This window comes from Drosophila melanogaster, chromosome 3R (assembly GCF_000001215.4).
Source record: "Drosophila melanogaster chromosome 3R".
NCBI lineage: Eukaryota > Metazoa > Arthropoda > Insecta > Diptera > Drosophilidae > Drosophila > Drosophila melanogaster.
This window is the reverse complement of record NT_033777.3, coordinates 18,841,657-18,858,732: the sequence shown is the minus strand read 5'-3', so window position 1 is coordinate 18,858,732 and position 17,076 is coordinate 18,841,657. Positions and strand designations below refer to the sequence as shown.

The following is a 17,076-nucleotide window of genomic DNA, read 5'->3' as shown; positions in this document are numbered from 1 at the left end:
TTTTTTGGTTGGAGCCATTTGACACATGTAAATACCCCTTTTACGCAATGAAAATTAATGGATTTGCCAAATTCCTTTTGCTGGAGAACTAGAAGAACTAGATCTATTGATTACTGAGTAGCCAAATAAATCAAAGTTTAGAAATTTGAAAATATTTTATTTTATTTAGAACATTAATGAGCTTTATTCAATTATTTATGAAATATTTATATAAATCTCTAAATATTACACAAAAATAATCAAAAGTCCCAAAATAAGATAAGATGAGATCTATAAGATACACAACTAATTAATTTGCTTTAAAAGACATTTAGCATCAGCAATTATTTCACCTGTACTGCGACCTTTCGTTCGTTTCCAAAAAAAAAGCAAGTATTTATAAACGGCAATAAATAAAGGCAAAAAGGTTGAAATAATTGCTGCGATATGTAAAACAGATTTCGGTATCGTCCATCATGGGAGGCCACGCCGCCGGGAGATGCTATCGGTTCAGACTGAATTTAGTCTGGAAGTGGACCCATCTCGTCCCATGGCCTTTGGACCATCTGATATCTGGAATTGCGACAGGTGTCAGATTGTGCAGATGCGCTTGAGTTGGGTTGGATTCTTCTTCCTCTTTTTTTTTGCCAGCGCAATCGTGCGGATTTCATTGAAATTTAATTGAAATTCAAACTCGCATTCCGAATGCGATCCCCAAATTCGAGTGTCGCTAATTAAGTTGTCTATGCAATAATTCGTATGCTTGCAATGCAGTCCAATTGAGTTTAAATAAATATGCAATTTAAATCAAATGAAAGGAGATTTCCACAGCCGCTCTCGGAGTGCAAATTTTTGCCTCGGGCGCAGCAGGTGCAACAATGCCAACTACTACTAAATGGAACAGGAATACTTTTGCGCGTTTTGGCATAAAGTGAATTTGTAAGCAATTTGGGGCACTTAACTTCTCTGGAGAGATGGCAAAAGTGGCTTTTTGTGGCAGAGCATGCACGGGAAAAAACAAATATTTCTACTCCATAAAGTAGACATAAGTATACTATAAATAATCTATGGTAAATAATTTGATATTGAATATTTCAGACTAATTCAAGTTAAAATCGTGCTTTCACAGAGGAGTGTACCCATATTTGTTCTGTGTGTAAGGCTGTGCATTCTTAGAGTGGCAAATGGCCAAAAGTTTTGCCTGCGGCACACACTTTTACATAATGGCCTGGTCCCTGGACTGTGGCTGGCAGTTATTTTTGGTAGAGTTCCATTGAGCTGGAAAGTCGCCTTGCCTCCATTAATTAAATGCGGCTTGCCGCCTGCAGCTGCAGCTTTTGTGGCTTTCAGCGCAGCCATAATGAAAGCCAATAAACAGCAAATTCTGTTGCTTCGCACAGCTCATAAAAGTCCATTTGCAGTCGCCCACCTGGATGGCTGCTCCTCTTCACTGCCAACGCTCGCTAAAAAAAAAAAAAAAAGTGGAGCAAAATATCCGTGTGCCCCAATTAAGTTTTATCACGTTTCGCATGTGTGCGAAAAGAAAAAGTTTATCTTTCTCGGACCAAAGAGCCAAACGAAGCGAAAGTCAAACTGAAGTGATGGTGGCCAAAAAAAAAATCAAATGTTATGCCGGCTGCTGACCCTCGTTGTCCTCCGATGACCCCAGAGGTTTGGGAAAATGGAGGAGGTTAATCGACGACAGGATGTTCATTAGATCAAGCTGAACGGCGGTAACGATGTGCTAGATTCGTTATGCGATATGGCCACAAATGGCTTTGATCTGCGCCAGAAATCGTTGGGTGGGATGCACTTCGACTGATTGCAATACAATTGCATAGTTTGAGCGAGTAAATGCAATTAATTCCGAACTTTGATTGCATTTTTGTTTGATTTGCCAAACGGTTCGGCATCAAATCTCGATTGCAACTCGTCAAACATTGCAGTTATTTAGAAAATTCAATTTCCGCAGCGCTTATTTCACAAAGGGCCTCCGTTAGGTCTGAGGGGCCAGCACTCCACACTCCCCCCCCAAAAGGCCAAACAAATAATTTGCAATGTTCGTAATGTGGCCAAACATTTGAGCGATTCCCAATTGCCATTCGCCATTTGCCCCAACTTTCAGATGCAACTTCGCCCCGAGCATGGAGATCCAAACTAAAGGAATGGCTGACCGTCTGAAAGCTTTTGCAGCTGATTAAAGTGACCTGGGCCAAATGAGGCTTGAGTGCCAACCGAGTAGGGCGGCAGTCAACCAGCACGGCAATCCCAGTCGGACTGGCAATCCCAATCCCAGGTTTTCCATTGCAGCTTGGCATCAAGGTCAACGCTGATTGAAAATCAATTGCCGGCGATGACGATGATGCAACCCACTAATCTCTCGCCTGGTTTATGACCGTGTCTAATGGCAATGGCAATAGCGTTGACTCTTTACACTGGTTGCACCGGCCAGTGGCCATGCCCACTTAGCGCCCCCCCCCCGTTGTGAGGCGACAGCTGAATATGTTGCATTTAATGTTGCCGCTTGTAATTCCCCATGTTTTACAATGCACTCGTCGCATGCCCACTTCCATTTCCCATTTTCCCATGCAATAGTTTTGGCCCGATTGTTATGCAAGAGTTACAAAAAAAAAGGGCAGAATGCAAATATTTGACTGGGCGGGGCGGCGTTGGCCTTGAAAACTGCTCCCGGCCAGCGGATGGTCATGCAAAACTCTCACAGATGTCAGTTTATGTAAATGGATTCGAAATTAGTTTCAGTTTGTCTGCGCTCGCTCCCAAACAAAAACAAAAAAAAAAAAATGAATAAATAAATAAAATAGCAAAGACAGCTCTTTGTGACCAGTTGGGCAGCAGCATATGTCGACACGGAATTGATTACGAACTTTTGGCAACAAATAGGAAATATTTGTGGCAAACAAGAAGGATTATAAATATTCTTAAAAGTAAATCAATGCGATTTCTTTTGCAATGTTTAACAAAATGTAAAACATACATTCAAACTGAAAACATTGTTTCACCATTTACTTAAAATAGAGAATTTAGGTTCACAAAAATAATTGAATTAAAAATATGGGGGAAGTGTAAGTTTAAACCCTTCATATTTTTCTTTATCAAAATTTAATTCGACTTTTTGATATTCTTTTTAATATAACTTTCTTTATAACATTTTTATAATGGTTCAAGCTAAGAAATTCACTGAACAAGGTAAGTTAACTGTTTCCTATCCGAAATATTTTTTAAAATTGGTATATTGATCGCTATCAATAATTAAATATAATTAGTCCTATTCCTTAAACCTTACACTTACGCAATTAAAATAAATATATATAATCAGGAAACTTGGCGAAAATTTCTACAATGCGAGAGGCAGGACGAAAAGGACTCGCAGGCGCGATACAAATGCATTTCATGTGTCAGCGCAACGTCAAAGGGCGTTGGAGGGCATTGTGAACATTGAGGGATTGAAGGGTTGAAGGATTGAAGGCAGCCGGAGGCGAAATGCGCCTAACCGTGCCAGCAACATTAGTAGCTACACAAAATTCTAATTAAGTCATGGGGTTTTGTATTTCCTTCGGCGCCGCAGGCACTTTGTGTAGCAAATTTTTGTGCAAGCTTCCAAAAATTTCACATTAAACAAGCGCGCAAAATGCGAAACAGCCAAACAGAAGCAGAGGAATAGAGGAAGTTCTATGAAAAAGGACGAAGAAATGCGGAATTTACACTTAACGAAATATATATAACTTACATTACTGTCAATTGTACTAACTTATGTTCTATGTATATTTTAACTAAAGCTACGCAAATATATAAAGCAAATTTTAAAATATTAATCAATTAAGTTACGGAGTGGATCTGCAATGCTTTACAAAAATATTATAAATAAAAGAGATACGATTTATTAAGTGTACATTTTAGAAATTAAACATTTATGTATATTAATTCAATTCTTTGAACCAGTAAGATACTTAATATGAAATTGTATAATTTTATAATAAGCCTTCCTCTAAGCCTAAATTCCACATAAACTATTGATCTCTGCGCTTGAATTTAACTTTTAAGTAATTTTGGCCTTAATTTTAAATGCAATCCATGCAATGCATTTTTTGACTGCATTGTAGAGTCCACCTCCCAGGTCCTGCCAGCTGCCATGTCCTCCAAAGAGTCCGTCTTCGCTTCGTCTCGTTTCGCTTCCCGTTGCGCTGCTGCTTTATTCGCAAGTCCAAGCTTTTCCGTGGCTCCCAGAACAAAGCGGCCAAACCACCGCCCTGTCGGCACCACCAAAACACCACCCACCATCCACCACCCACTACCCATGGGGTAGGGCATCCACCCACCTGGTTTCCAGCTCATGCCCAGCATTTGTGCTGCGCCGCTTTGTTTGCAAGTTTCGTTCTGTTGTCGGCGCAGCTAATTAAAAGAATGTTGAAAAAGTGTAATATGTAAGCAAATTTCTGCCGAGCCACATAAATAATCCCGATTATTTTACCTGGGCCGCCGCAGTACCAGCAGTATTTTATTTTATTTTCTCCATTCCGCGCTTTGTTTATTTCATACCGGCTCGCACAAAATTTAGACGAACATTCAGGGCATTAAAGTCACAAGGTCTCCTTTGTAAATACTCAGTTGACCAGGAGGACTGGGTCACTGGCCATGGAAATATGAATACCAGTACCAGTCACGCGGGGACTGGGGAAAATTGAGACAGCAATGGGAAAATGGGGAAATGAAATGAAAAACAGGAGGCGGCAGGAGGTAGGAGCGAAGTAAAACGACCCTGACTGGAGGAGGCTAGACCTCTGAAAATGGCGCAATTAGCTGCACAACTTGGACGAAACGAAAGATTAATGACAGCCCCCCGTTTTTTGCCAAGTCTTTTCACTTGTCGCCGGCTTATTGACTTGGACCCAATGGAAGAAGCCAATCGCCCGTCGTGTCAATAAAACGTTCGCTGTTCACATAAAAATAATAAATGACGTCGCCGATGGGTCCCCATCAAGAGTAGAAGTTGGCAGTCGGAGCAGAGCTGAGCACAAAAAGTGCAAGTAATTAGACGCATAAATTTTATGACAACTTGGCCTCGAAACTTTGGCCCGACTCACAGAGGAGCGAGATGGATTTACGGCTTGCTGCCGCCAGAAGGAGGCGATTCGCCTGCTGCCAAGTATGCACTTCCTGTCGGTCCATGTAGTCCGTAGTTCTCGAATTTCATGAATGTCGGACCAACTTGAGCGTATATAACACACACCGTGCTGTGTGCTGGATCAGGCGATTCCGGGCACATGTTGCCCAATTCGGGCTGTTGGTTAATTACCAGGCTAATGCTGCTCGGAAAGCCCCGGGCCATTCGGTTAAATGCGTCAAGAGATTAAAACTTTAAATTGTTTGGCGATAAGCACGAGTGCTGCGGAGCCAAAGAGGTTGGCAATTAATATAATTTAACGCCAGGCGATTGCCATTCCATTTAACACAAAATGCGGATTGATCCGACGCACTTATTTTCGCCGAGCCATGATAATACATATTTCTATAATATTTCTCTGTGAGCTGTGAACGCCGACGAGTGGAGATATAAATAATTGGCGCTGACAGCTTGATAAATGGCTTTTCAGCCGAGCTAATGAAACTAAAACATGGCCAACGAGAGCACAATTTTCGGAGCGTTCTGTAGCGCGCTTTAAAATTAAGATAATGCAGCAGACGGTAACACGGGACCACGGTGCGTATGAGTAGCGCAATTTCCTGCCTGGCTGCTGCCATTTACCATTTGCCTTTTTTTGCTGCCACAGCGTGCATGTGAAATTTTTTTTTAGCTTCATTTCAGCCAGCTAATGCGAATGATAGCAGCCATAATATATTTGCTGCCATTAGTGTGCGCTGCACTCGAGCATTCCTCAAAATGCGGCATTATCCAGCCGTACTGCCACAACATTTTAGGGACCTTTCTTTGCACAGTATTCGCGGCATTTTTGGAAACCGTGACAAAGCGCAGCGAGCTGCTGAGTGCTCAATTTATGGCCAGCACCCCTACCCCGTGCCCCTGCCCCATCGCTTTTCCGCGCCAGATTTTGCCACGGCCCACAAATCCGATTTCATTATGGAAAACGTGCGCCGAATTAAAAGTAGATTTACCACAGTTACAACAAAGGACGAACTATGGCGAGTGCCACGGCAAACACTCAATGCAGTTCCATTCAGTTCTCGGTCCTGGATGCCCATCGTCTTCCATTAGGAGATCTCTCTGCACTTGGCGGACTGCAGGGAATGCAAGGGAAGCCAGCCAGGCGGAGAAATTGCAGCGACAGCGAGTGCAATTGGAGCTCAGATATATGTGCATATAATTTAATGTATGCGCACTCGGATTTCACTGGCTTAGCTGTGGATTCTGCTGCACTAAAAATGAGCTTGGACTTCAAGTTGTAAGGTACAGCAACTAAATAATACAATCATTTTGTATGGGAATTGTATCTCCGTAATACACAATTCATAGATTTATGGATTAAAATTGTATTTATTTTTAAGAAACTAATTTGACACCTCTGCTGTCGAAAAGTTTAAGAATGTCAGAAAATCCGGACTAAACCGTTTTAAGCCCATTCGTTGAATAAATAAATCTTGTATAAATGACTATGACTACATTTTTGTAGCTTTTATAATTATTTTTTTTAACGAGCTCTGAATGAAGTTCGTAAAAAACCATTAACGTCTGGCCATTTGTAAATATTATATGCTTAAATGTATCTCACAATTAGTTTGTTTTAATCCTGCTTTTTGCACTATATAATCAGGCTATAATAAAACAACTTGTTTGCATAATTAATATAACTGTATAATCAAAGCCTACTATACTTATAATTATATATTTTTTACCATCTTATTAGCCTTGAGTTTTAAATCAAGCGAACAATTTTTTGGTTGCCGATCGATCACCGTATAGAGCTCAGTTGAACATTGAAATTCGTACTCTTCGGACGGTAACGGAACAAAAAATTCCTAAATAAATTTCCTAGTTTTTTTTCCGGCAAAACAAGTAACGTAATTTAATTGTACTCTTATCTCGACTATGGCTTATGTCCAAGTTTTGCAGGACAAATCAATTCACCATGTGCAGCTATCCTTGCTATCCTTGCGCCGCCTTGTGTCCCTGCGGAGGCAGTGGACCAAGTGGATTCTACGATCCGTGCTTTGGACCCTACAACGGACCATTTAACTCCTGGTGCGGAGCAAGTGGACCCGGTTTCTGGAGAGGTGGATGTTGCTAGTTTTTGTCATGAGCTGTAGGATTGAGCTACTTTCTCACACGGAAAAATTGGAATTGCTGAACGTAAGCTGGATACACTTTTAAAAATTCTATTTTTAATATACAATTCAAAACAGATCTCTTGCAAGGAAACTAAATTACCGTCCCACATGAAGAGAGAAATGTTAATTAAATAAAGTGTTCAAAATACGTTTATTATTATTGTAAAGGGGTCGTGAGGGTCGTGCAAAGTACCAAGTGTCTAATGCCTACAACTTTTAAATGGTGTGCAAAAGCTTCCTTAATTTCAGGTTCAAGAATCTTGTGTCCTGTGTTCAGGACTCTACCTTCGCAGGCAGTTAACATAATCAGGTCTTGACAAGCAATCTTTCGCTATGCATTGAAGATGAGTGCCCGCTGCCTGTCGCTTGTTGTTTCCGGATTTTGTCACTCCACGAAGTGCGTGGGATATAAATATATATATAGGTAGGTAGTCGGTCTCAGCTTGTTTGCCAGGAGACGGCCCTTTCGGATTTATTATGTTGATGCCGAGGTGCTGAAATGCCGATGTGTGCTGCGAGTAATTTGAAATTATGCGCGGCAACGCTACGACGTATGCTTAACATAATCAAATAACTCATACGCACCGTGTACACTTGATGAACAAGGCGATGTGCCAGCAGAGATATAAAAGAACCAACGAAGCAGCCAAGGTGAACAACTTCCAGTTCTCGGCATTTTCATTATCATAATTTCTAGTTGATTTCATTGAGCAGCCCAGCAGGAGGTAGGGAGCAATGGTAACAACCAGTCTGCCCGATTGATACGCTCAAGTTCGCTTTTCAATTATGTGCCCAACAGACGTGACTATCGCGCATAATGTGCCTGATATGTTGGCGGCTGTTTGTGCCGCCTTCCTTTTCAATGCCCGCACACCTTTTCAAGGTGGATGGCTTCATTACGCTTTTATTGGACAAACCTCCTACCCACCACAATTGAGAAGTGTTTAAAGGTGGCCCAGCACGGCCAACAACGCAACGGGGCCCGTATGTGGGTTAAAACGAAAATGTAAACTAAAGGTAGCATCGTGCAAACATGGCCAGCGAATCTGGCCAGCAGCAACCCTTGGCAAACATATGCACGAAGCGGGGGTTCTTAGAAGTAAAAAGGGATTCATTCGCAGCCCGCTGGTAATGGCGAAACGTGAAAAGTGCTGCCACAAAAATAAGTTTCGGTTTTTTTGGTTTAGGCCACTGGGGCAAAGGCAAACAAAGCACAACAGAACGCGCAACACATTGGGGAATATTTTGGAAAATGGAACAGAGAGAATTTCCTTCAAAAACATTTGGAGAGTGAGAAGGAGGCGAATTTCCCGATGAACATGCACTTGTGGAACGTAGCGATGAAAAACAAGACAAGACGAATACGATACTAAAGTGTTGTTTAGTTAAGATAATAACAATCAGTTCGATCGACGTCTAATGTAGTATGTAATCATTTGTATTATATTATAAATATAATATTATGCATTTAATATAATCATAATGACTGTATTTAGATTATTGTTTACAATATATTATTGATAAGATTATATGCAGATATATGTTAACACTGAACATAGATTGCAGACCATAGATTTACGCACCATAGATTTACATAGACTATATTTGAATTTGCTGAACTTTAATGTCATGTAATCACTTTGATAATAATCTTATTAATCCAGCTATTCAATTTACAATTTACCTTTTCGCTTCTGTTCTACTTGCCGTCTCTACAAATAGATAACAATATAATGATATTGACCTACGCTGAACAAAGTATAAGATAATAATTTTATAATTGCTTTTTTGCCCATATCTGCCAGCTTCGTTATTTATTCGAGCGCAATTTCGTTGTATTGTTTGCTTAGCTAGAAATTTAATCTGTTGACACCGCAACACTTGCCAATGAAATTGATAAACAAAGGCGACCACTGCAAGTGCGGGACACTCAAGATGAGCATTTCAGATGAAGAACACAGCAAATGGAATACGGCACCCTCAATTCGGATCCCAGAGAGCGTCGGAAAATCGCTGAGAGAGAAAGAGAGAGAGAGAGAGAGAGAGAGCGAGCGGAGAGAATTTCCCACGGTGGAAAACGACAACAAACGAACGAATGCTGCCGCACACGACCGATGGCACTGGCAGTTGTGGACGGCGATTTTGGTAGCAAGCTGGGCGACTGGGCGATGAATCCGCCAGCGGATGGCGTTCAGTTAGGATGTGCAGTTCCAGCGGTGCGAACGTGTTCCGGGCGCGCCAATTGGCCAAGTAGCCGAAAGCAGCCAAAAGAGCCAACCAATTTTAGCCGGAACGGCAACAGTTTCTCCTCGAAGACAGCGCCAAAATATGCCAACGCCTGATTGAGGGCCAAAATCGCGGTCGCGCGTTTTTGTGTAAATAAACAGAAAACATCAGATCAGAAGCCACATTGAAATCAAATTCAAAGTCGAGCGGAACAAAAACATCAGCGCATCATTTATCACAGAGAAAGAGATACAGATCCGCACAATTTATTTTTCGGTTTCAGTGGAAGAGCACAAGTTATTCACAATTATTTTACTAAATGCCAGCGTGCGGAGTGTCTGACCGATGAGTTGGCCAGCAGCGAACGCGTAACGCATACGCCATGTGAGCCGGATCGATGGGATCGTATTCCGGCCGAGACACAATGCCATCCTCCTGTAAATAGCCAGCAGCCTTTTCTACTCGCGTCTCTGTCAAATGTGTGTCCGTGTATCCGCCACTGTATATACTGTAGACTCTAATTGTTTAAACCACAATAAAAAACGAAACCAACCAAAGAATAAATAAATATAACAAAACGCTCGTGTTTTGGCCAACAGAACGCGTAGCACACACAAGTTTCGGTGCAAAAACGGGTATAAATAAGCGAAATAATATGCGAATGCTGTAGGAATAGTTAAATTATTAGGATTAATCGATTGGAATTTCGCGCGCAATAAGTACTAATTGTAAACACGGGCAGCATGGGACCAATCAGACTCTAGAGCTAGCCACGCATCCACAAAGTTAGTTGGACGAACGCCGGTCACGATCACGATCACTATTACGATCACAATGGATTATAGCCGACTGAATGCCAACATCAATACGGGCAACATCAGCACCGATGACTTTCTGGCCGTCTTCTCGACCGGAAAGCCGGACAATGCCACCCTCAATCCGCCCCTGCTCAGTGTCGATGGTCAGCTGACCCTGCCGCCGGGATCGGGATATGTCAATGTCAACGATACGATATTCTTCCTGAATGGCAGCTTCTACAACAGCAGCCTGCAGCTGGCGGCGGGATTCTATAATCAAAGCAGTGCTTCCGGGGCGACATCGGGCAATTTGACCAATCCGAATCACACAGAAGTCCACTGGGATGGCCGGTATCCCAGTGGATATACGCTTACGCACATCGTGATCGCCTCCATTATTGTGACGATCCTGATGATTATCATCGTGGTGGGCAACATGCTGGTGATCATAGCCATTGCCACGGAGAAGTCGTTGAAGAATATACAGAACTGGTTCATTGCCTCGTTGGCGGTGGCCGACTTCTTTCTGGGCCTCATCATCATGCCATTTTCGCTGGCCAATGAGCTAATGGGCTACTGGATCTTCGGCAGCTGGTGGTGTGACATCCACTCCGCGATGGACGTCCTCCTCTGCACCGCCTCGATCATGAACCTGTGCCTCATCTCGTTAGATCGCTACTGGAGCATCACCAAGGCCGTCGACTATCTGAAGTCGAGAACGCCGGCGCGAGCCGCCGTCATGATCACGGCAGTCTGGATTATGTCCGCCCTCATCTGCATACCGCCGCTCCTCGGCTGGAAGGTGAAGATGCCAGAGGGACCGCTGCCCAAGTGCGAGGTAAGTGGCAAGTGGTGCTCCTAAGTGGCGCAATAATCCACATCCCATGCGAAATTGACGCCAATTGACGGCAATTGACGTTGCCCCACCGACAATCGAACAATGAAAATTCAGACGGGTTGTGGAATTGAAAAGCATCGTGTGTGCTGCCCAATTGGCTATTTTCTGGTGTGATGTGTGTGGAGTATGGAAGATTATTAAACTTTTATAAAATTCTGTTATTCGAACCATAATCAACGGTTTGGCTTATAAATATCTTTAAATTACTTGAATAGCAACAGCAATTTCTTTTTAACCTCCACAGATTTATAGTTGAAACGCACAGACTTTAAGCACAATTATTTTTTACGAACTTGCTTGATGTTTTTATAACACGGCATATATTTGGCTTCAGATTTTAGGTTTCAAAATGTTTACAAGAAAAGGCTTGGTATAAAAAAGATGTTATGGCATATAATGGCATTTTCATTTTCTTACCAGTCTAGGAACATCTGTATAAAAATAGGTCAAATGTATACATAAATTATTTCCGTAATGTCTTAATAATTTACCGTGGCTATTTTAAGCAAAATTTTCTAGCCCGATTTAGCCACTTTTTGCACGTCAATAGATGCCATCGCTGCCGAGTACTTACATTTGCGAACAATAAAGCGGTGAATGGCTAAAATGCTGGCAAAAGCTCGGCTAGCAACATGCAAAGCGCAAAATTGCGGCCTCTTTCTATGCAAATTTGGCGAGTTGTCGGCACGATTGTCAGATGATTCGGCGATGCCTTGGCTGTTGGTATCCAAACCACATTCACATCCCCTCGATTCTTGGGTCACGCAGGGAATAAACGCAGAAATATTTATGCATATGAGCGCTGGCTACATTCCGAGTGTGTCTAATTCCGCCAGCTTGTGGCCTCCGACTGCCTAATACAGATGCAAACGGCTCTAAGCCAACCCCAAAAAGTAGGCTATAATGCATAAAAATATGCGCATTATCATGCGGGTTCGCCAGTTGCTGAATTTGAATTTCTTTGGAACACAGACCACCATGGATAGAAGCTTTTCAGTGTGCATGTGTGCCTGTTTGTGGGGCAAAAACGTAACAAAGTAGCTGGAAAATTCAGAAGAGAAATTCCCCCCATCCAAGGCAAGACAAAACATCAGTAGTTGCCGCAAGCTGCCTCGTTTTTTTTTTGGGAAAATTCCTTAAATTTTGCCACAAATTGAAAACGTCCTTCACTAGGGGAATCAATCGATGCAGTCACTCACACACTCGGCGAAGTCAACGAGAAAAACGCTCAATCACAACGACTGACTGACTGAATGACTGACTGACCCCTTCGACTGCTGCTGGCTGCTATTGGCACACAATTCGCTTTTGGCCCCCCAGGAATTCCAGCTTTAAGTGGCCATTTTGCGCAATGGAAATCAGCAGTGGCAAACAATTTAAATCGTTTAAAAAACTTTACACAGAAAAGCTGTGCAGTGAATAAAAGTGGCCAGTGGTGAGTTAAACCACAATATTATTTATTGCAATCATGATAAATGCGAAGCAAAATGGAAAATGCAAATAACCCAGGGCATTCCCCTCCATATCGTTTCTATCTGTATCTCGGCTGTCTCCAGAATTCTTGATTAATTTTTATATTTTCCCTCCACACGCACACCACACACATTGGACAGCAAATAAAAAGTAAAAAAAAAAAAGAGGACATAATAAAGTAGCAGAATATAATAATAGAGTGGAGTGGACGAAGCGCAGAACGAAAATATCCTAATATAGAGGATTGCTTACGTAAAGTTTGCCATTCAAATTAACCTTGAGACAATAAAGACGCTGGAAAGTGGGGGCGAAGGCACTTATTTACGATGGCCAGCGTCCAGTTTCGCATATTCCGGCAAATGCTGGCACATTAATCAAGCCTAAGTGGCCCGGATAAGTTTCCAGCTCCGGCGAATGAGCAAACATGTTTTTAGCCCAATTTTAAGCAGTCTAAACAGCACAAAATGACAATTTATAATGGCCAAACTTTTGTACTTACGAACATGAGTTTGCCTGCTCTACGACGCTTTAAGCAATCGACTAACTTCTGAATCACCTAATTCCGGGCACTCATATTAGCATTGTGACAACAAATGCCACATCAACTGGGAAAATTCACTTCACCTATCAAACGACTAACACATAACTTACTCTGATAAAAAAGAAAGAAATATCTTGTTTTCAATCAGATACTTTCTACATAAATGTATCTTGCAGATGGTAGAATTATACGAGTTAGAGGTTTGCAGTTATATATAATTTCGGTTTTACTTGGATCAAAATCGATTAAAATGTTTACCTGTAACTTTAATACACGTTTCACATCGTATTTATTTTTTGTAACTCCTCGCATAGTTCCGGATATAAACATAATTTTTCTGTGTATTTGAACATATACATTTGTTATTTGAAATTCAGAATCCTTTACGAATGTCAACTACCTCCTGCATCAGCGGGTAAACCAGTTCAAATTGATTTTTCGCCGAGCAAACGAGCTCTGTCCAATCATTAAGCAAGTCTCTCGCCTGTCGACATTGGCCTTGTCCGGGGTTGCCATGTGAAATCCCCAATTTGGCGACCCAACAGCCGGCGAATGAGGAGGATGAGGATGTGGCTGGGTAGGAGCAGGTGGAGGAGCAGGGCACGAGGAGGCCGAAGTGGCATGGCCTGGTGAACATTTTAATTATGACACCATGTTGACATGTACAAAATTGTTGTTCGCCGCCGCCGTCGTCGTCATCGTCATCGTCGCACATTGAACCGCAATACAAGCCGCTGGGGAGGTGGACAAAAAAGTGGTGGGGTTGTTGGGCGGTTTTCGTGTGTGGTGGTGGCGCTGATTTGACACTTGCCTGCTCGATTTAATTAATAAAATGGCATTTTAGAGCGCGTTGACGCTGATTTCGGGCCACTCGAGTTTGTCTCGGCAACGAACTATTTTTGGATCTTTTTGTTTTCTCCAAACCTCCAAGGAGGAGGATTAGGAGGAATATATTTGGGCAGGCGCCTTTAATTGACATCATCTGGCAGCGGCGATGAAAGTTTGCGCTCCCTGATTAATGCCGCACCTAATGAGGTATATCCCAATATGGATGCGTGTGGGTGGATTCGTTATTTTTGGACGCATAATTTGATGGCCCGCGGCGTGGCCCAAAAATCAACTGGCATTGTTCGCCGCCCACGTAATGGCTGCAATTTCACACAGCCAACTCAAGAATCTGGAGGTCCAACAAATCTACAAATAAACATACAAAAGACCGCTTATTGAATGAAGTGGGGCCGTTGGTTCTTGAGAAAGATTCTGATTCCAAGGAACTACATTATTCACTGCTCGTCCCATGGAGCCGGCCATTGTGTCCTTTGTGCAGCTCAGTGCTCAGTGGCAAAGGGTCGCACAATGGACCTTATTATAATCCGTAAAGGGCCAAACACTTTATTGAAATATTAATCGAATATTATATACCATTTTACGGAACATGCACAAAAGCCAGCCATCACACAATGGCGCAACAAATGGCCAGGATCAAAAGTGCGGCTCAATCGGCTTTTGGCCCCAGTTTTCTCAGTCACATGCTTGTGGGCCATAGTGAAAGTTTTGAGTAGTTAAGACAAAAACGTAGAACTTGATGTGGGTATTATTAGTGTACTCAAATTACGGGGCCAACAGTGCGTGTGTGTAATGTGATGTGTAATGCGATGATATGCGGCAGCGCAATAACGACTTAAGTCATTGCCTAAGTAGCTCATTAGCGTCAGTTTCTTTTTTGTTTTTTTGTGCCAAGCTTAGGCACTTTAAAGGAAATTAAGAGAGTGGCGACGAGGGCATGGCAAAAACCCCATTTTTCCTAATAATGGCTGCTGCTTTCTCCAACAACCTCAATGTCGTGGCCGGCGGCAGTCGGGCTGCAAGGGCTTTAAGTTGACATTGAGCCTGGACAAGTCCACGTCCACGTCCACGTCCACGTCCAAGAGCACCACTATTTTCAGTCCACCAGAGGCAGAGTGTGTGCGTGAGCCTGGGCACTTTTGATATTTTCTCATTATTCCATGTACATGTGCATGCTGAGGCTGTAATTCTCGTTAGGTCTTTGTTACATTTCATACACTTGACTTGCTTGGCTCGGCTCGAAGACGGTTTGTTGTTTCTGTACTTACATTTGCCTTCCCAGACGCGCATGTGTGCGAGTGTAGCCCTTTATGTTGGCTAAAGTATTTTACATTTTTTCCATTCATTTTTTTTTTTTTTCTCTTTCGGGCAGCATTTTCATGCAAAAGCAAAGAAATGCCAGGACTCGCTACGAAAAAAAAAGGTTCAACAGCAGTGAGCTAATGGGCTTAGTCCTTGAGATACTTTCCCTGGGCGGGTTCGGGCATGCTTGTGTATCTTGCCCTGCACTTGGGGAAAATATCAAGTATTTTGCTAGTTTGCAAAGTTGTACACATTATGGATTGCACATATTTTCATGGTAAACAATTTCATGGCTTTTCTGCTGTTGCTTTTACTTTTCCCGCATGAGATTTCAGTGAAAGCGATTTGCCTAACTGTTGAATGATTAATGTATGCCTGTTGTTTAAATTTAAGACTGATTGCCAATTGCATAACAGACTAGTTGTTTTACTATTGAGTTCATATATAATGCATAACTAGTAATCGAATTTACAGCTCAAAACAGGCATTTATTTCAAAAGAAATTCATGAATTGTTCGGCTTTTTGGCCTGTTTATGTAATTGTGGCACTGTTTTTTTTTTCTCTCACTGCACTATGTAGCTTAGTGTATTTACTATGTGCCCCGCACCACGTTTCCACGTCGTTGGAAAAGTTCACTTTTCTCGGCCATTAGGGTTTGAAATGGCTTTTAAGATCATAATCAGTGGCATTTATTTTTCGAGCGGCTGCCAGGAGTTTTTGGGAACGGAGACAGCAACATTTACGCATTGAACTGCGTTATTACATCCTTGATTTGTTTATAACAGGAAATTATTAAAGAAAATATATACGGGTCCAGCAGTTGGGGGAAAGAAATCGGAACAGAATCAAACAGCAAGCATACGCCCCGTTTACATTCCCTTATTTTTGGCTGCTCAGATCGTTTGCTAATTTCCGCTCGTCGCGCACTCATCGCAGCTGACATTACATTACACAGATACAGATAGAATGTTGTTTGTGGAGCGCCAAACAACTGGCGGCAATGCGAAAAAAATGAAATGAAACACACAGAGGACATCGTGTGCCTTTGAATGCCCGACACACCACAAGGCATATGCCTTGGCATTTTATGCGTAGCATAGTCAAATATTGACATTTTAGCTTATGGCGCACGCACCACTAACTGGCGCCCACCGTTTTTTTTTTTTTTTTCTCCCAACTCCGAGCTTCAACTCCCATCGTTGGTTAAATTAAATTACTGAGCAATTCTTTCCGGCTGCTTTTGGGTCGCTCTGCAATAGTATGTGTGACTCGTTATTGTGAGTGCCTCACGTATACCATTTGTGGTCTACACATACATACGAAGAAATGCACTTATTCTTTACATATTAACTACTAAGTGGTCCGTTTCAGCATTCATTTCTTATAATATTTATGAATGAGCACTTTTCCGGCTGTACATTTAAAATACTGAATGAGTAATCATCCAATAGTAAGAAGTTTTCCCTAAATATATGCTGAACTTTTAATCATAAATGTGTTTCCCTTACTTGAATACATGTAAATATGTTTTAAATTATAATTTTATAACAATTTTAATTTAAGTTTTTCTCTGTGTACAGTGCTTACTTCTCAACACAGATTTCATCTCCATCCGCTCAACTGCTATGTGCAGTGCAGCCGCTCATTGGCATTTGTCATGCCCGGGCAGAAACTTAAAGTCGGCACAAGTTGAACTTCACTTGGAGCAGGA

The 17,076-nt window shown here is 42.1% G+C and overlaps 2 protein-coding genes and 1 long non-coding RNA gene across 6 annotated transcripts in view; all 3 read left to right on the top strand.

The window, feature by feature from the left end:
• Positions 1-6,934: 6,934 nt before the first annotated feature.
• On the top strand, positions 6,935-7,428 carry CG31226 (uncharacterized protein). 2 transcript variants are annotated; one of them, NM_169837.2, is made up of 3 exons: positions 6,935-7,009; positions 7,067-7,303; positions 7,357-7,428. In NM_169837.2, exon 2 carries the CDS (start codon positions 7,083-7,085, stop codon positions 7,239-7,241), a length of 159 nt encoding a protein of 52 aa, NP_732379.1. In that variant the 5' UTR covers positions 6,935-7,009; positions 7,067-7,082; the 3' UTR covers positions 7,242-7,303; positions 7,357-7,428. The 2 variants fall into 2 exon arrangements, with proteins under 2 accessions (NP_732379.1, NP_732378.1); NM_169836.2 differs by having other exon boundaries at positions 6,935-7,014.
• A 65-nt stretch (positions 7,429-7,493) lies between these two features.
• Positions 7,494-7,793, top strand: lncRNA:CR45633 (long non-coding RNA:CR45633). Its single transcript, NR_125207.1, has one exon. It is a non-coding gene; the product is annotated as a long non-coding RNA:CR45633 (long non-coding RNA).
• Positions 7,794-9,508: 1,715 nt separating this feature from the next.
• Positions 9,509-17,076, top strand: part of Octalpha2R (alpha2-adrenergic-like octopamine receptor) — a 49,945-nt gene continuing 42,377 nt past the window's right edge. For all 3 annotated transcript variants that reach the window (NM_001275785.2, NM_142497.5, NM_001275786.2), the window contains exon 1: positions 9,509-11,142. In NM_001275785.2, the coding sequence (NP_001262714.1) occupies positions 10,342-11,142 (801 nt within the window). In that variant the 5' untranslated portion in view covers positions 9,509-10,341. The remainder of the gene's footprint in view (positions 11,143-17,076) is intronic.

Bases quoted from the DNA above. Each gene is read 5' to 3' on its own strand.
- CG31226 (NM_169837.2), top strand. From the start codon at position 7,083: ATGTGCAGCTATCCTTGCTATCCTTGCGCCGCCTTGTGTCCCTGCGGA.